General features: G+C 46.1%; 1 protein-coding gene across 1 annotated transcript in view; it reads left to right on the top strand.

Moving 5' to 3' along the window:
• SLC45A2 (solute carrier family 45 member 2) overlaps window positions 1–20,610 on the top strand; it is a 434,015-nt gene that overhangs the window by 225,168 nt on the left and 188,237 nt on the right. The window contains exon 5 of the mRNA XM_069627092.1: window positions 2,004–2,127. Coding sequence (XP_069483193.1) covers window positions 2,004–2,127 — 124 coding nt within the window. The remainder of the gene's footprint in view (window positions 1–2,003; window positions 2,128–20,610) is intronic.

Here is a 20,610-nt window from a genome sequence, read left to right as displayed (position 1 = left end):
AGCATGGCTCTCGGCTTGGACCTTCTGTGATGAGCAGGAGCACAGAGCCGAGTCTTGCCACCAGCTCAGTGAACCTGGGGAACAGAGAGGCACTACACCATTGGCCAATTTCTGGGCTATACTAATTTTCTGAGCCATGCCAGCTCGTAAACCCTTGAAATTGGTCAATGGGGTAGTGCCACATCACATCACTCACCCAAAGTGTTCATTGCATGCAGGAAACCTACATCCTTAGCACTGTGTGCCATTTTGTACTTTTGCACTTCATTTTGCAAAGGTTTAGAGTACAGTCTTTGTTTTTGTGCTCCATGTAGTAAAACATATAACTGCCTATGGAATGCACTTACTTTTGGCATAGCAATCCACTTATGTTATGCCTGTATGAAATGCAGTAAAGTAAATGTCAGTAAAGTAAGGCTCCAGTGGGTAATTTTACACCTTGCTTTTATGCCCTGACCCCTGTAGACCTACCCCCATAGAGATAGAGCTAGCTCGGCATATGATACCTTGGGTATGGCTAGTTTATTAAAAACGATGTAGTACAAATAACGTTTATTATTTAAAAGGTATGTAAAGAATTATCAATGGCCAAAAGGTACCTGCTCTCTACGAAGGCTACAGATTCATAAATGAGTTGAGGATCCACAATAACCTCGCCCTCTCCTACAAATCCCACCAACTACCATGAGGAACTGACTAGAGGCCCTGGTCATTGTACATTTGAATTCCCTATGAACACCGACCCTCTTCCCCCGCGCCCCTAAGTAAAGAATCATACATCAAACACCAAAGAATCGGGTGACCAAACTGATTCTTCAATGGAGGAAATGTGAAGTTGCAAGTTACTGAACTCTCTTGACTACCAAAATCCTCCACAGCATGCACCATGCTTTCTTTGAATCTAGCTTAAGATATCCGCATGATACATGATATTCTATTTAAATAGCACCTATACACAATGTGTTTCAAAGCGCTTCAATGCAAGGGAGGGAACAAGGGGAAATACAATGGCATTCTTACAGGCCATTGTAAGGATGGGAAATAAACTATTGCACTCGGCCTGATGACATTTCAGATCCTGCAAGAGCTAAGACATAGATAAGGAAGGGAGGGGGATAGTGGGAAGGAAATGGAAATAGACAGGCGACTACCATACTAGGCCTGACGACATTTTTGTTAGAGCCGGGGAAAAACAACAGGTGAGGGAGAGGGGCGCAGAAAGGGAGGGCAGGACCAAAACAAGCGACTATCGTACTAGGCCTGACAACATTTCAGATCGTGCTGGAGGGGGGGAACAAATAAAGGGTGGGGGAAGAGACAGATGAGGTTGCTATCATACTAGGTCCAGGGACAATTCCGATAGAGTAAGTGCATAGAAGAAGTAATGGTATGAGAGGAGGAGATAGGAAAATGGAGAGGAGGAGAGAACAGAGTAAGCTGTCAAAAAGAGAGAGTAAGCAGTCAAAAGGAGTAAAGGAGTGGAGAAGCAAGAGGGGAGAGCAAATACAATTGCAGAAGTCAGTAGTAACACATAATGTTGCAGGCCAGGATACAAGATGAAGATGGGAACAGAATGATTCAGGGCCACCATGAGTACAAGATGCAAAGGAAGTCCAGCATGAGAGTTCAAAAGGGTGACGCACCGTGAATCAAGGTAGTCCATCAAATTCAAATCCAGCATTGGCCACAAGGCGGTGATGGTGAAACCAGAATATATCGGGACAGACTCCTGCAGAAGTAGGCTGGAGGGAGTTAGGGGGAGCAGGGTAGAAGAATCAAGCAAAATAGGCAACACCTGTGTGTGTGTGAAGGGAGGGGGTGCACATGGGAACATCACAGGGATACCAGAGGGGGTGGCGGATGGCCTGTGGGGACAGCGGGAGTAAACACATATTGGTGCATGCTTACCTGCTGTCTGGCATCATGTGTAGTGATATAGTTCTTTCCTCACATCAACGGTGTCTTCTGCATTTCATATTAATGGAAACCTTTTCCTTCTTTAGATAGTTTATCAAGGAAACCCCTATGCATCCCATGATTCTACATCGTATCTTACTTATGAAAGAGGAGTGGAGATTGGATGTTGGGGGTTGTGCATTAATGCAGTTTCGTCAGCTGTGTATTCATGTAAGTATATTATGCTTTTCCATCTATTTGTAATGTATGGCTAGTGGGGTTGGAATAGAGGACCATCCTGATATGGCCAATGTTTCTCCACCAGTCTATGGTGTATTATATGGTTGCCAGGTATAGCATTGCACACGGACATGGACTGACTTTTCTCTGCATTTCCCGGTGCCTCTGTTAAGAGGCACCGGGAAATGCAGGAATATTTTCTCACATGTGGCTCCATTCCGTTTGTGAACCCAGGATTAGCTCGCAGATGCGATGTTGCGTTCCCTTTCCCTCACTCCTGTTTCCATCATGGCCAGCACATCACTGTGAGATAGGACCGCCTTCATAAGTATCTCACTGGCACCATCAGGTCAGTCTTCATATCAGCTGCTTCTTTATTCTCTGCGATTTACACATATTTAAGTAAACACTTCATTAGATGGGCCCACTGGCAGCCACCACACAGGTATGCAAGGCACCAACTGGCCTTTGGTGGGACACAAGTGTGGAACACTCCAGCATGACATTGCACGCTACACAATATCACCACACACAACCGGCAAGCAGCCAGGGAAGGAAGGCCAGATTCCACAATTTCCTATCACTATTGCAAAGCAGCGCTACGCTACAGTGGTTGCTGGTTGGCGAGCAGCCTCTGGTCTATCATTTGAGAAGGCCAGTTAAGGATGCTGAACATTGTGAAAGCTTTGCCCTTGATTGAGCCTCTAGTGGGAAACCGTAAGCAACACGGCAAGTCACATTTGTGAGTCCAGTGACCAATCGATCGGTGCTGGTGAATTTGGGTGTTTCGTAGACTATAAATGGACTGGGATTGTCTCATTGAATGTTAATTTGTCTAAAATGGTTAGGTTGAAATCTGAATTTAAGAAAAAAGAATGTAACAATTAAAGAAATATTAAAATAGACAAGGTGGCAACATCCCATAGTTCATAACAAGATTCTACAAGAAAACAAGTTGAATGATCAAACTGTGATTGAGAGCATTTCTAGCATTTGGTAGTTAATGCTTTACTTAAAAGATAGGGGTATATGTCATGATATTTAGTCTACTAGGATATACAATCCAAATTTACAAGAACCTAGGCCAGAATATAAATGTGTTCATACTGTGTTTAAAACATTCCAGCACGATATTTGATTTTATTGAGCATTTATAATGCACCTATACACAATGTGTTTCAAGACCGCAACAAGACCAGGGGGGCTAGAATAAACAAAAACGAGAGGTGAGAGAGGAGGAGAGGGGAAGGGGGTACAGGTCAGGGTGGAAGGGCCTGTGAGAAGCGAATGCCAGGGGAGGTCAGGAAGATGGTGCCAAGGGAAAGCAAAGCGTGCATGGAAAGGAAGGTCCATGAGTTAAGTGCTAGGTGAGGGGCTGAGTTGTGCTCAAGGGGTGCAGGCCCAGTCAGGCTAGTGCATGGGGAGGGGGCACGAAGGCAAGTGCACGTTGGGGTGGTGGGGGGATCAAGGGAGACTGGAACAGGAGGACCTGGTGCCCTGTAGGAATCTGAAGGGACCAGGTAGCCAGTCAATAGGCTGATTGGGACATTAGTAGGGGTGGGGGTGGGAGGGAGGGAAGGAGGAATAGAATCGAAAGGCGTGCTTTCATGAAAAAGCATTGTACAAGAGCTGTTGTGGCTGCTTAGGGCCCGTGGCCGAGACTCTGCTCAGTGTCTTGTTGTCCCCTTGCCTGGGGTAAGTGTTCTGTCTTTTCCTATAAAGAACCTTGATGTAACTGGACCATTGCTACCTAGATAATAGTACCAACTGATGTATGGCCTCATACTCGATTTAGGTCTGTTTTCATAAGCGCGCGTATGCAAGCATTTGTTGCCCCACCCTGTATCCTTCAAAATCAGATATGCCGTCCAAGTTGAACACTTTAAAGCTTGTTCAACGTTTGAAACATACGCCGCTCAAAGATAGACCAGCGTTCTGTGCAATCAAGGACTTCTCTCCTGCCTCTCGACCAAGAGCGCAGTCTGTCTGCCGACATTCGTGAATTCTACCCCAGCAGTTTAAAACCTGCCGGCTAGACGCTCCTCCTGTAGAAGAATTGCGTGAAACTCCTCTTTCTATACCAATAACCAATGGTCACGTAAGTGATTTAACTATGGAAAATGTCTCCAGTACGGCAATACAACAAACAGCATGCCCAGATTTGAACTTGTCAAAAGAAACATTGAGATCGCTGAAACATTCACTCTTGATTTTGGATTCGGCCCCCGCATGCAATTTAGATTTGGCACCTTCCATTACCTGTGATATGATTGACATTGCTTCACCCATCAAGGCCAATATATGTGATGCTCTTGCACCAAACGCACATTTTGCAAATATTTCTATGCAAACTGGTAAATCATTACACATTTGCCCGCAAAACTCAGTGTTAGATCCGAACACGATGATTAATCCAATCACTCATTTAAATTTGTCCCAGTCACCAATTCTTTTTTCTAACAAACCACATAATTTGTTGACAGATGCCACAAGCTCTCCCAGGCCTTCTAACCTAATACCGAACAAGTTATCTCCAATCTATCACCTTTGAAGGTGCCATCTGAACACATGTTTTTACAATCGACTTTGTCTTCTATGAACACTGCCGTAACTTTATTGCTAAAACTGTATGAAACTCTTGATGAGAGACTCATCTCACAATCTATGTTAATTGAAAAGTTGCTAGCGCAAAAATGCTATCCCCTCAAGCTTTGGCGTCTTTACCCCAACCTCTTCAGGCGTTGCCTATTGTTAAATCTCACATGGTCGTAAATAATGACAAGGAGCATGCGTTAACCCATTTATGCTCCCTTGAAATTAGTACAAACTTAATTTCTGTCAACTACAATACCATGGCATCCTACGACACTAAGTTGTGCCGCAAACTAACAGAGCAGTAGGGCACCCACGAAGAGGGGGGCTACCCTAGCGCCTTGGGAATCCATTACATCTGGACCTATGCCAGAAACTGTACCCATAGATCTTACACGGCCAGTTTCAACCCCAGATACTCCTCTTATTAAGCCTGCATCGAACAAAAAATAAAATTCTCGACGAGCAAAAACAGTAATCAAGATATTACAGTTTTTGCAAACCAATTGAGAAAGATGAACCAAAAGGCAAATCTTTGGACCACCCGAAAAAATCCAAGAACATCACTTCTAGCAAAATCAATGATTACACAGCCACAAAATAATTAAGAAATGTTTTAACTAAACCTAAGAAAAGTGCTCCTACTGCTAGTGCTGTAATACAGAAGAAAGAACTAGCAGTTGCTAGTGCAGCCATTTCTAAAAAATATGCGAAGATAAATAAAAATATGCTGATGTCAACCCAAACTTCAATAGGCGCAACCAAGAGAATTGGATCGCAAGAGCCTCTAGATCATCTTCTAGATGCAATAAACATGCAAACAAAACTAACTGAAGGGATCCATGAAACACTTGCTCGGCCACATATGTAGGGCAACCATCAGATCAGGCCAATATAATAAGTGAAGTTGATTTTCATTGATTTGAACAATGATTGGCACACCTAGAAAAATCTACGCACGTACAGCCACTAAGCACCTTAACTCACAAGCCGTCTCAAATGGTTGTTAGGAATTTAAAAGACTTTGCTAGTAATTAAACTCAACCTCCACACATTCTATCAGAGAATAAGGACTCGCATCAATATACTGTCTCAAACAAAAGCAATCAACCTATTAGCGCGCGACAGGATCGTAATTACCATACTCTAATTATTAAATGCAGATGGGATGCTCAAAACTCTTATGATCTAAATCGCACTTCAATTCTTAACATCTTTGCAGATATTCCGAGCCTAGAGGACCTGACGACTATAGATCTAGACCAAGTTGAATTTGTGGATGATCTTGACTTGTCTTGTGCCAGAATTTGAATACAATTTGGTGTAATTCTAAACCTAATCTGGCAATCTAGACAAGCCGTTTTTGAGTTAGGATTTACCATCAGGGCTCTAAGACAACTAATGCAAGGTTATAACTAAATCATACATGTAATTTAGTTACAACCTCTTGTGAACTGAAACACGTGCGGCTCATTCCACTTGTTTTATTCAAGTGCAACAACTCTATCTTGCTATAACATAATAGCGCTACAAGAAACTTTGCTGCTTGAGCAGCCCTTGTGGAATGGCTATGACGTGATTCTTCTTCAGCCAAGTCTAATGGCAAAGGCCCTCCGTCCTCTGGTTTGTTAGTAGCCGTTGCCAGTAACAAGGGATTTGTAGCTACAAGTGCAGAACAAAAGCAATGTCCAATCAAGGTTCTACAAAAAGATATATACTTTAAAAAACACATAATCTGAAAAATAACTAAATTGAAAAACATTACATGAAACCTACCGCTGAGGAAAAAACAGAGAATAAGCAAAAATGGCTCAATGCAGCTTTTGTATAATTAATCGGGGTTGTAAGAAACGCTGTTTTCTTTTTAAAAGGTTTCTGGGGTGCAAAAAGGGATTTAGTGGCTTAACCAGTCTATTGGGCTCAAAATGGACCAATGGGGCACTTATGGGTCGATATGACCTTGTTTCGGTTATTTGGTGGGTTGATGTCAAACCTGGCTTCAAGCAGTGCTGCAATTGGATCAAGCTCAATTTATGTATGGTGGATTGTGTGGGGCCAAGCACCATTCGGGATCCCTCCAGGATCTCTGAGGTCTGGTTGGGTTCTAACCACCGGGAAGGGTGGATGTGTGATACTCCAGCGGGTCGCGTCGGTGGCTGGTGCTTGGAGAACCTGTTTCTCCTATGTTCAATTTGCCAAAGTGGCAGTTTCGAGGCTCACGTCATGGTAAACCCCCTGGGGGTTGAGTCGGCAAGCTGCTCCAGAGGTTCAAGTCTGGTCCCAGTATCAAGCAGTCAATTTAAGACTAGTAGGTGATGGTCTTAGCAAGGGCGCAATACAGCATTAATCAAACACTGTGAAAGTCATTGTTCGGAGGGGTGCCAGAAAGAAGCACCAGTGGTATCTCTCAATGTCTGTGGCATCTACTTCGGCTTCGATTGATGGCTGTCCAACTGGTTTCAAGACGATGGACCAGTGAACTTTAACAGATCTGAGAGATCCAATTTAGGGGCCCAAGGGTAGGGTGAGTCCTTACAGGTTATGCTCTCCCAGCCCTGGAAGATTCTGCTGCAGAATGGCAGATCCTGGTCCACAGCAAGTGTCACCCTCCATGTGCCATGGGAGTGTGTAGGGGGCAGAACTCTACTCTGCCTTGGACTGCTCTTTCTACACTTCAGTGGTTGAGAGAATTGGAAAGTGCAAATCTCCCAAAAGCAGTCCAATGAATACTTCTCAAGTTGCTGTGAGACCTACTCCAGGGACTCTGAGACAAGATGGGTCATTGTTCTCATGCTCCCAAACACGAGAGGCTGGCACACAACTGCAGGGGTCCTTCACCCCAGTGAAGTCCTGGGCATGCTGTGGTTGGCAGAGAGACCGGTCTTGTTCCAGCAGCAGTTCAGTCCCATTATTCCCTGGGAATGATTAGGGGATGGAGTTTCCCTCTTCCTTGGACACTCAGGTCTTCACCTCACTGGCGTAGGACTTTGGAAAGATAAACTCTTCCAACAGAAGTGCAATGAAATCGTATTGAAAGGTTGGAGTCCAAAAAATGATACAAAGATGTGGTAGGAGACCAGGCAATTTAAAGGTAAAAAATGTGTAGGTGATTGGACTAAAGTTAGCCCGTCTTGGTGTGCTAATCCCTGGTCTTGAAAAAAGTGGATGTTAACCTTTTGACATCCCACCCAAAGTGCTTTGGTCTAGTGGAAGCGGGGGCAGGAGGGAGGCCGAGAGAGAGGCAAAGAGAAACAAGATGGTGGAAGTATTTCTCCACTGTACAGAGCCCTCTGTCTACAACACCGCCCCTTCCCTTCTCACTAGGCTCAAAAGGCTTTCAGAAATGCAGCACCCTGCTATGAGGTTACTACTTTGAATGGGTGTACTTCTGTGATGCCTGGGCCCAAGGTAGCTTCTTGTGGTACGTCCGTCTCTGTAGGAGGGTGTTATCTACCCTCACAAATGGATCAAAGAGGCTTGGCCATTCAGGTTTCTTTCTTGACAGTTGGCAGTTTCATCCTGTCTGGCCAGAATACACATTACCTTCCACAGCTGAGCTCACTCTTAACAGGAGTTGAACACATGTGTGATATCAAATCAAATGTGGGTGACATGATCATGTGTTTGGCCATGCACCATGCCCTAACCTAGGTATAGCTTATCTTTAGAGTTAGCCCTGCCACCAGCCTGAGCTACTTATGATCGTATTAGTTTTGATACAGGGTGGGCATCATGAGGCTCATTTGGGAGACCAGTCTAAAAAAGAGACCCCTCTGACAGGGTACGAAGAAAACTTTTGCTTTTATTTATTTTTTCATTTGTTATATCTGAAAATAATTCAACCTTTCATTTAGAAACAACAGTTACAGAAAAGAAGAAAGAGGAAATAAAAACGCACAATAATTTACATTATTTAGACCAGAGTTTATCAGTGTTAAAAACAGACTATGTAACTTCCTCTGTTAGGCAGTAGAATGTCCAACAACAGTAAAAATGTAACAATGCTAAAATCAGAGGAACTTGGTTAGCAGTAAAATCTCTTTCCCATAAAATCCTTTCCGTAACACACTCCTAATCTTTACAAATATTATATAAAAACAACTTCCTTTATGACAGCAATAAAGGCTAAGCCACTACAGTGTGCCTGAGGGTCTCCACCACATTTTGACATTGTTTTTGCTCGTTCGTCTAATTTAACGTAATGCCCAGGATATCTTTAGGTGGCCATAGATTTAGCCGAAACCTTAGAAAATGTGCTCGATGTTTTTGATATAAAGGCTTAATTTCAAATCTACCATTCTTAAATGCATTTTCTCTGTTGCATTCTTGCCATGTCACCCTCCAATCATAGTACCACATTTTTAATTTTGCTCTATCTGGTTTCTGTCCAGAGTTATGCCAGCCTGATCAAATGCTGTCTTAAGCATTCTTTGTTCCAAGATTACAAAGACGATCACTCTGGTCTTCCAACAGCTTTGCAAACATTGAAATTATTGAATTCAGATCCTTCTGGGCTTAAATACATTTCCTTAGCATAGCTAAAGCCCTCCATTTAACCATGATATTTAGGGATAATAACCCTGATTTGTATCGTATCAGTTGGCCAGGAAGGCTGAAGGGGAGAGAGAGCATCGGTTTTTCTCCAGTCCAGAGCGATTTCCACCATCTTTGTTTTGGCACCATAGGTTTATATCCGAACAACCTTTTGTTTAAAAAAAGGTGATTAAAGGGCAACATGAGAAATTCCCATATTTCCTGTGCAGTATCAAAGCCTGGGCCGCTGCGGTCTTCAACTTTGGCCTAACCCTGCTCTGCAAGGAGTCTCTTGCAGACTGTTATTGGTATTAATTCCAGAGCATCAATATTTATTTTCTCTACATTGAGTATCAGATGGTTTGTATTCGCGTACAGCTCCAGTGCTCCAAATGATCTTTGTAACCCTATGGGAGTTTTGTCAAATATGACAAGATCATCAGCATAGAGCAACCAAGATATGGGGCAATATCCTATTTTGAAGGGTATGAATTTATCTTTACCAAATAATTCCCCATATCATATCAGCTATAAACAAATTAAATAGAGCCAGAGCCAAAATGCAACCTTGCTTTAAACCCCTTGAGGTAGGAATTGATTTAGATGGAATCCCCTGTTTGTTCAGCCCAACTTGGCTCGATGTTCCTGTATAGAGCTGAAAAATTAGCGAATGCAAATATTTTGGAACGTCTGCTTCTTTCATCTTTTGAAATAGCACCTTTCTGGGTACCAAGTCAAAAGCTAGTTTGAATTCAATAAAGGCCATGAAGATCGTCTGAACTAGTATCACTCTTTTTGTGATCAAAGTGAGCAATAAGAGATTTATGGAGGTCCCTAAACCTGGGACAAATCCTGACTGATGTATGTCAAAATGTGAGGCACGTCAACCCAATTCAATAGGTCCCTCGGCAAGCGTGCAAAAATGTTCCCCGAAACATCTAAGTGAGCTATCGGGCAGTAGTTAGGTGGGAACTTTATGACTCCCTTCTTGAAAACTGGTATAATCACTCATTGCTTCCATGAACACAGGATCTTTTTTTTTTCGCTAGATCCTGCTTCAAATTGATAGTAAGATCTTAGAACATTCTTCTGGATGATTTTTTAACAGTAGGTTTGTGAGACCATCCGGTCCTGGCGCCCTCAAGGTGCTCACGTTTCGAATCTGGTATAAGATATCCTTTTGGTTAGATTTCAGGACTTGCGTACCATTATCGTCTTGTAAACCTTCCTCAGTTATACCAAGGCAGGGGCTGTATAATTTTGAAAAATATTGCACCCAATCTTGCTTTTGGTAGGGGATTAGATTGAAGAGCTAACTTGGGGTTATTCATTTCTGATTTCAAAAGAGCCCAAATCTGCGCACTATTCTTATATCGTATGTAGCATAGTTTCCCCATCATGTTGATACATCAGAGCTATGTAGCCCCCCGACCGTTTCTTATATGCCAGTTTCAGGGTTTTTTCATTCAGAAGTCTATACATCACTTCTAAGCTAGACCGATCTCTCAAGTTTTTGTTTAGAAAGGTTTTCTTATTTCTAACAGCAATGTCAAAAACATGCTTATGGTTAAATAGCAGTCTCCTGCCCTTAAGAGAAGGCTCTACAAATCTATTCAGAGCTGACACATAGTGGTCTTCCTTCGCTACAATATGAGAATTCTAGGGAGCAGCTTCATTCAAAATACAGAGATTCCAAGGTTTGCCTCTGACCATCTGAATCTGTTTCTCACCCCTGTGAGCAGTAGAGAAGGGTTATAAAACCCCTCTGGAATCATCTGTGGGAGTTCCCATATGGTCACTAGAATTTCATAGTCACTTTTGCATTGTGGTAATTTTGAAAAACTCTGACCTTCACGAAGTTGCCCCTCCCCACAAAAACATAATCAATAATTGACACCTGGTCCTCCCTCCTCCATGTTGGTCGAGGGGGTGGGGTATCACCCTTCACTGCTCCATTAAGCATAACAAAATCCCGGTTTTACATCAATGTCAGCCATCTCTTTGCTCTAACCGTTAGTGTTTTCCCCATAGTCTGACAACATTGTATATTCAAGTCCCCAACTATTAGAACCACATTAATATTAGGGTCTTGCATGTTCAAATCCATCATTAACTCAATGCCTTCCAGGAACAAGTCATCTGAGAATGCTAAAGGGTTCCAATATAAATTCAGAAGTGCAAAATTTCCTTCCGAGGTGAGGAGTTTAGTTAGTTGTGTAAACCGGTTTGGGGAGGCCCACGGGAGTAAGGTCAACCAGATTCCCTATTGCAGGCTGGCAAGAGACCCGCTAAGGGCTGCCCTTCTTAGCTTTATATGCCTTTACCAGGCTAACCAAATAACCATGCCATGTTGGCGGCATCAAGGAGCCAAGTCTCTTGCAACATGACAATAATAAAATCTTTACCTCCTGAAGCAAAAGGTGCTTAAACCTCCTAGTGTGCTAGGAAGCTATCCTCAATCAGGGTGTTTTTTGGCCGCCCATTAGTCTGAGACCTCACAAGGAACCAGGCAGGCATGACCAATCTATTTCAATGGCATTTTAGCTCCGTTTTAGCAGATCAACATTGCGAGGCCCTTTACCATGCAAGTAAGAAATCCGTAAAGACGGATAAAGCGTTTTCTTCCGACACTGTGCCTCAGGGGACGACCTTCTCATAGCCTTACTAACTGAAGTTATTTTAGTGTCTTCCCTTCGTATAAAGCCCTGTTGATAGAACTGGTTAGCCGAACCCAAGAGGTATTCTCTGACCTATTTTGATGGATTCACTTGTCTTCCTCTGTCAAGATCAAAATCGTTAACAAAGGCCACCTTTCCAATGTCCATGGATTTAATAGCCTGCAGAGATGTAATACTTGTTATCAGTCATAGGACATTTGCTCTGTTAAGTACCCATTCGTCCTCGAATCTAACACAGGACTCCAGGTATAATGTATAACTTACCTTTGATAGACTTCCATGCAAGAGACTGCTTGTGGTCTTTGGCTTACTGGAGAGCCGGATTCGTCCCTTCTCTGTTTATATCCCCTTTGCTTAATCGGGATAAGATGATGAAGAGCAACACTCTTTTGGGGGCCTTCCCTCTTCTGGTAAGTCTTCTCTTTGAGAGGGATTCTATCATCCCTTCTATCTCGATTCCCTTCCATAATGAATTTACAACCCAGTTCCTCTTTTATTCTAGTGTATGAAACGTCACCGCTGGGGACTGGCTTTTTTGCTGTTCCGTTTGACTTATTTGGGTTAGTGGTCTATATCTATGCACCCTATCCGGGCTCAAATAAGATTCCCTAGACCTATCCTCAATACCTGAACTTTCCTTAACAAAATGAGTGGTCAAGTACATTTGGTATATCTCTTATATGGAGGTTTCTACTTCTGATACTTCATCACCCTGAATTCTCTGTGTAGCAGCAATAGGCACAACCTCCATTTCTTCCACTGATTTCAAGATCTTCTCAGTGACCTTCTTAGGTGTGTTCTTTGTAACCTGTATATACTGGCAATCATGCAAAGAGTTGGAAAGCCTCCACAGACATTTCCTAGAACCAAACCTCGTTGGTCGGGTTAAGGATTTTTTTTTTTTCGAGTTTGCCAGGCTTTTCCAGTCTTTTTAGTTTAGTAAAAATGTTAAATACTGGATCATTATTCTTTATGGTATCTTCTACAATTTTCTTAAGACTCTATAGAGCATCCTGAAGGAGGTTCATATCCAGGGGAGTCAAATGAATAACAGAATTTATCTCATCCCTAGGCAGACTTCCAATGTTAAAGTCCGGGGCCACTATAGGTGGGAAAATCGACCCCCCCCTACTCCTCCCTCCGTGTAAGTTCACTTTAAAAAGGTAACTACGATTGAGGACTATAGCATTCATTTTTTTTTTTTACAACCTTTTTTTATTAAACCGCTTGGCAGCAAAACGCAGGCGGACAAGACACAAGGCAAGCACAAGGTAGGTACAGTTAAAACAGTACAGGCATACAGTCAGTGCATCTAGTATGAACATTTTCCATCAAAAACGCATACAGTGCGGTCGCAGTGTAAGGGGAACCCTTAGCTCAGGATAGACAACCTGCATGAGTGGGTTTATTAGTTGGGGAAGTTGTATCCGGTGTCGCATTTAAATCTGACATGTAGGAGCGGAACTTGAGCCAAACATCCCTAGGCCTCGAGTGGGCTGGTTGTAGGCAGGACCACGTTTCCTCAGTGTCTGAGGGCCATGTGAGAGCCCTGAGCCATTGCGCATGCGTGAGAGGTGCGGGGCGGAGCCAACAGAGCAGAATGGCTCATACCGCAAGGAGCATGCAAAGGCCGGCCAGTTTCTTGGAGTTTCGGGGTAGCCCGGGGAAGTCATGGAATAGGCACTTCATTGGGAGGGGTCGAAAGGTTGATCAAGTATAGCAGATGCGGTTGTGAACACAATCCCCCAAAATTGGGAGAGGCGAGGACAAGCCCAGATTATGTGCATATAGTCAGCGCCATCCTGCCCACACCTGGGGCATCTTGGGGAATGATCACTAAGCATGCAATGCAACCTGCTCGGGGTATAATGAAACCTATGTAACACCTTTAGTTGAATCAATTTGAAGCAGGAATTGAGAGACACCTGGTGTATACGGGCACACATGTGAGCCCAGCGTTCGTCCGTCACCTCCACCCCGAAGTCTTCCTCCCACGCCCGCCTTAGCCCGGTGAATTTCGGAGTGGGTCTGGATTGTATCATTGTGTATAGCCTAGATATTTTCCCTCTGGTAGGTGTGGGGGAAGTCAGTTCTTCAATAGTGGGATCGTCCGGTGGCATTGCTGGAAACATGGGGTAGTTTCATTTGAGGGTTTTACGTAGAGATGAATACTGAAGCCATGCACTCGGGCCACCCCTCAAGGGCAGCGGCAGGTCGGGCCACTCAACAAAGCTACCCTGCTCAAATACGTCACGGAGCAACTCGTATCCCGCCTCAGCCCATCTGCGCACAGTCGATGGCGGTACTCGTGGGATCCCGAGGGAGAAAGTTCCACAGTGGGAGATTGCCATGAAATGGATGTGGAGTATCCAGCTATTTCTACGTTTTCGTTAGCGCCAGGGAAGTGCAAGCCACCGGATTCAGTGTATCCCGTGCCGAAGGAATGGGTTGTATCACCAGGGAGTGGATGTCTTGGTCGCTGACCGCCAGTTTTTCGAGTCTAACATGTGGAGGAGGGTCTGCTGTGTTAAACCAGTAGGATGTGAATTGGATTTGAGAAACCAACCAGTGTTTAAGGAAATCGGGATCCCCAAAGCCGCCGTCAGCCATCGGGGTAGATAAGGTACCGAGCTTGAGCCTGACTGCACCCGAATGCCACAAAAAAGAGTTGATACTGCGTGTCAATGCTTGGAAGAAACCCTCGCCCGGCCACAGGGGGACGTTGGTGAACCTGTATAGTAATTGGGGCAATACTATCATTTTCAATATCCCTATTCTACTTGCCAGGGAGATCGGCAATTTGCTCCATGCCAGAGTCTTAGCCGCCAGGTGCGCAAGGTAGTTTTGATAGTTCTCCTCGAGGGTCGACTCGAACTGACGTGTTATTTCAATCCCCAGGTAAGTGAACTTTGATTGCGCCCACGTGAACCCCATAGTGTCGGGGGGAGGGGGGGAGGGTGCATTCCGTGAGCGGAAAAAGCGTAGATTTTGCGCAGTTCATCTTGAGGCCTGTGATGTGCCCGAGGTGGATAACATCTTTCAATATCGGGGGTGAAATTAGTGGAGGGGGACCGCACAAGGAGTGCATCATCAGCATAAAGGGATATTATATCGGCTTGACCCGCCGAGCGATGCCCTCTATGTGAGTGGAGTTGTCGAAGCATGTCGGTGAAAGGTTCTATCGCTATAGCGAAAATCAGGGGCGAGAACGGACAGCCCTGTCTCGTTCCCCTAGCAATAATAAAGAATGCGGAGCATCTGTACTTCGTGCGGACACTGGCCACAGGGCCTGTGTAGAGTACCCCGAGCACCCGCCAGAGGTATCTCCAAGAGACTGAATCGAACGCTTTCTGCATGTCGAGGGTTGCGGCAACCGCCTGCACATTGGGGCTAATCCTGCTAATTATATTAAAGAGCCGTCTCAGGTTCAGAGCAATATATTTTGGTATCACAGTTTGAGGGAAAGTTGGCGATATGAGCCGCACTGGGTGGCAGGTTTACCAGGTTTGAGCAATACCGTAATTGTGGCTTCGCGGAGTGATGGGGGGGGGGAGTATGCCTGCCTCCACCGATTGCTCCCAGAGAGCTATTAAATGAGGGAGTAGGAGAGTCTTATAGCATTTATAGAATTCAACTGGGATGCCATCGGAGCCGGGAGCCTTCCCCGAGGGGAGAGTCTATAGCCTCCGAAAACTCCTCCGGGGTGAGTGGAGAATCGAGGGAACCAGCGGTCTCAGGAGAGAGGACCGTTGGGGGGAGAGCAGCAAGATAGGAGTCTGAGTCCGCCTCCGTGGCCTCGTCCAAATTGGAGTATAAGAACTCCGAATTGATGGCCTGTGATGTGATAGCTAAGGAGCCATCCGGTCTAACAATCCCAGGTATATGTGGAGCACCCAGCTCATGACGAACGAGTCTAGCAAGGAAGCGGCCGGGGCGCTCGCCCTCTCCGTATCTCCTCGCTAGGCCTGGACTATCTAGGAATTTTTGTTCGTGTTCTGCCAAAGAACGAAAAACTCCTATAGCTGCAAGGGTCGCAGGGGTTGAAGACAGCGAACACTGGGCCTCCAGGGTCGATAGCTTGGTTTCGCTAACAGCGATATCCCTTCGAATTGTTCTAAGTATGCCACTCTCTTTGGACAGTGCTATGCCCCTAATATATGCCTTGAAGGCCTGCCACAGGGTAGCCTGCGAGGACACCAAGTCCTTATTTATTTAAAAAAACTCCTCAATGGCTACCTCGAGTTCCGATCTAAACAGAGGGTCAAGGAGAGAATGAGGTTTCATCCTCCAGCGTCTGGTACGGTCACAGTCCAGCCCCCAGCCCATGGCGATGGTCACTGGGGAGTGGTCAGATAGTGTCCTAGGGAGGATCTTTAATTGTACCACATTTTTAATCAGTACATCAGAGATTACCCACCTATCAATTCAGGAATAGGAATCATGGACTGAAGAGTAAAAGGAATAGACACAGGAATCGGGGTAGAGTAGTCTCCATGCATCCACAACCGCAAGGTGGGGAAGGGACGACAGTGTAGCATAGGCTGCCCTGATGAGTTGGCGGGACCTGGACCCAGATCTGTCAAGGTCTATATCAAAAATGGTGTTGAAGGCCCCACCCTAGAGGATTGAAACCAAAGGGAAACCATCCAGAAGGGATGCGAGGTGTGTGAAAAACTCTGGGTCATCTATGTTCAGTAAGATCACCTCCCTATTCTGGAGTGTAGCATGCAGTAGAACATATCTACCCTGGGGGTCTATTTGTGAAGAAATAAGTGTAAATTTAAGACTCTTATGAATAATAGTCATAACACCACGACTTTGAGTGGAGAAGTGGTGAAGTAACGCTGGGGGCTCCAGGTTCTGGCAAATCTCATACAATGTTCAGAACACGCATGCGTCTCCTGTAAGAAAAGGATCTTGGATCCATGCCGTTCCCTTTGCAGCTGTATCTGTCTCATTTTTTTAAATTGCCCAGCCCCCTCACATTCCAGCTCATGAAAGTTAGATTGTTCTCCATCAAAGGAGCGGTAGCGTTCATATCGCCAGGATGATGATGTCAAGTGGGCCGATGTAGCAGCCGTGTAGCCCCGTTAACACTGCATTACCCTGCGGTCCGCCCTTGCTGCCAGCGCCAAACTTTTTTATAACTAAACACCCATCACAACCCGCCCCCACTCACATCCCTCCCCCAACTAGAGGAATGACAACCCCAAAACCCCTTAACCAAATCCAACCAGTGGCATCAACGCCTGGAGGCCTGTGGGCCGGACTGATGACGTCGCTCTGGGCCTGTGGCAGATCCAGCAAGAACATGGTGCCTACAATGCAGCTTCGAACGTAACTTGACAAAGATTTTTGGCACAGTTTAACTTGGCACAGTCATGCAGAGTAATCCAACTAACATTTGTTGAGGAGTACAGGTGTGGTATATTCTTGGCGTCGGGGGTAAGCTGAATAGCTGTAGAGGAATAGCTGTGGAGGAAGGTCAGCCTGGGAAATGTTTGTCGATAAACCTGGAGGCCTCATCTGGAATCGTGAAGAATGACACCCGATTGTTGTGCTCGATTCGCAGCTTAGCGGGGTATAACATGGAGTATTTGACTCCGTGATCTCTAAGTCTTCTTTTTACGGCCAAGAAAGTCTTGCGCTCCCGCCTGAACTGCCACCGAGAAGTCAGGGTATAGGTGTATCCTTGCTCCGTCCAGCAGAAGTTCACCTTTGAGTCTTGCGGGCCTGAGGAGGGCATCACGGTCTCGAAAGTTCAGGACACGAGCTATAATGGGTCGTGGAGGTGCACCCGGCTTGGGTTTAGGCGTCAGGGCCCGGTGAACCCGCTCTATAGCAAACTGCGGAGAGAGCTTCGGTGAATCTAGAAGCGACAGTAATGTGTGTTCCACAAAGTCTTCCATCGGCTCTCCGATGCCACTCTCGGGGACCCCGATGATACAGAGGTTGTTACGCCTCGAGCGAGATTCTAAGTCCTCATTTTTCTTCTCCACCTCTAGGACACGGTTGGACAGAGCTGTGACCTCCGAACGCAGCGCCCTCAGACCGTCTTCAGCGGAGCTCACCCTGGTTTCAACCTCCAACACTCGACTGTCGGTCCTCTCAATGTGAGCCTTGATAGAGGAGATAGTGCCGTTCATGTCGTCTAACTTCGAGTGGAGCGTGGTAAAACCCTCGCGGATAAAGTCCATCATGTTCTGAGATTCTGAGGTACCAAGGGATGAAGTAGTGGCAGGGGTCTGCTTGGAGACCTCCTCAGCAGAACTGACCAGAGTCTTCGTGAACATGTTCATGGAGCTCTGTTTTTTCCCAGTCCCTTTAGTCATTGTGACAGTGATGAGACGCAGGAGAGATGAGGGAGAGCCGATGGTACCCCTCGCCGCCATGGACCGGACCAACAAGGCACAGCCCCCAGGGTATCGAGGCAGGCGGCCTCAATGGCAAAGGTTGGCAGGATACAAACCAAGCAGCGCTGGGGAACCCGAAGTCAGGCGCCCTGAAAGGAGGAGGAGCGGGGCCAGGGCAGAGCTTTGAGTGTCGTAGAGTAACCGGCAGGGGGCAGTGGGACCGGATGATGTGGACTATAGAGGATCTCAGCCAGTGTAAGGGGCACCAGCCAGGGTAACTAGCAGGCCGCGGCCAGGCCACCAGGGGCCCGGGCCCCTCCAAGTGCAGACAAGAATCTAGTGCGGTCACTCCGTAGGGGGTTGCAGGGGGCACCCTGCGTGGTGGATGAGCTGAGCCGGGGCAAGAGCCGGGCCACAGCAAGTCACTCGGCGGGAGCAAGCTAGTCTCAGGGCGTCCTCTATTGGGTGCGGGCAGTTGGTGACCCCCACGGAGCAGTGCAGCAAATTGTCCTAATCTCCGCTTCGAGACGGCCAGGGGTTAGCAGCCCTCAGTGGGGGTGTTAGAGGATCCCCATCCCCCACGTACCTTGTGGCCGCCAAGAGTCTGGCAACCCAGTCCACGCCGCCAGGGGAGCGCGGCACCCGGCGTCCGTTGGTGTGCCACAGCTCTACCCCGGGCGCTGGATTCTCGTTGACGGGTGGGGGGGGGCCCAGCGAGGGGGACAGCAGGATGAAGGCCGATGCCGGTTCAGCACACGAGGGTCACAGCGGTTACAGTTCTAATATCTGCGGTGCTCTGCGCCGGCGTTGTACAGCCTAAGCAACTTCGTGGTTCGCTCCTGGTCGTCGTCGCAGAGGTGTTCCACCGCTCCACGGGCCTCCGCAGGGGTGGCGAGGTGTCTCAGTTCCGGGGGCCTGGACTGTCTGAATCTCCTCGAGTGCCGGATTTTGGCACGCAGATGCACAGACGATGGGGGATGGTTGCGTCAGTTCCCGATCACAGGGTTCCCGGCGCCGTTTGCATTCAGGATTTGGACCAGATGGTCCCTGCTCCAGCAGCTCGCGAATCGCAGCAGCCTGGTACAAGTTGTAGATCGTAGAGGTACAAGATCAGGATCGAGTGATCTGCCTGCCACGGAGCTCACGTTTCAGGCGGCCATCTTGTTCGGCGCACAACAGCGCCCCCAGGGCTATAACATTCGAACATATTGGTCAATAGAGTGGTTTAAACCGCCACTTTCCTATCTTTGAACATCTTGGCCAGAGCCAGCAAAGCCATGTTCATTGCTGAAAGAATGACATCTACTAAAGGAGTGGCCCCAGCATTTAAACCAAAAGGCCTACGTGGTGTTGGGTTCACAAAGAACATTGAGGATAAATCAGAAGAATTTAAAGTCTAATGTTGATATTTTCCCCTACTAGGCAATTCTTGCTGCCCTGGTGCAACCATGTGTTTGCCACCACTTACAGTGGTAGAACACCTGGGCTCAACCACATGGCTCTGCTTGGTTATCGTCAAGGGGGGGGAGGGGAGTTTAATGTTCCCAGGATCATCCCTTTACCCCACCTTCCCCCTCCTTAGCAAAAAAAACCCTTGGTTTGATCTTTATCAATTTTCCCTTATTGATCCCCCCCACACTGTTCTATATGGGGGACTTCTGCTAGTATTGCAGATCCGGGGTTTCGGCAAAGTCAACTAATAACGCTGCCCTCTGAGTGATTATCTCCGCTACAACAACCTCTGTATTCGTTGGTCACTCAATTACTGCACCTTCTTTCCGAGAGCCTTCTGACCCTTGTTTTGGTCTATTTATAATAACTCCTATTATCTGCAATGGTGAATTTTGGACGTTGCTGCAGGCTATCTAATACCAGGCGCAATAAGCCCGGCTGATTTCTCTTTTTAATACTAATTGGCGATGCATAACTCCCCTGTTCCCCTCTTTTTGGTAGTGAGACCTTTCTAGGCATAGTTGGTTTCAAGGTATAGGCAAAGGACATAACAGCACAGGGAGAAATGCAAATAATACAAAAAGATAAATTACAGAAAAAAACAATTCTCATTGAAATCGAGATATAAACACCTGCAACCAGATTACCTTACCAACATCGCCCACAGTGGTCCAACATCGTAACAGCACTCACGGTGCACTCTGGGATGCACGCAGATGCGTACGCCGTTGATTTTTAAAGTTTTGGCAGAAGTCGGCATGGCCAAGTCACAGTTTATAAAATGAATATATCCAAATGTGTCCAAAGTAAATAAATATTATTTGCAAATGACTAAAAGTTGCTGACGGCTCTCCTCCAGTGATCCA

The sequence above is a fragment of the Ambystoma mexicanum genome, chromosome 6p (genome assembly GCF_040938575.1).
Source record: "Ambystoma mexicanum isolate Mex_15411 chromosome 6p, UKY_AmexF1_1, whole genome shotgun sequence".
Lineage (NCBI taxonomy): Eukaryota > Metazoa > Chordata > Amphibia > Caudata > Ambystomatidae > Ambystoma > Ambystoma mexicanum.
Note: the sequence above shows the minus strand (reverse complement) of the source record. Positions and strands in the feature narration are given on the sequence as shown.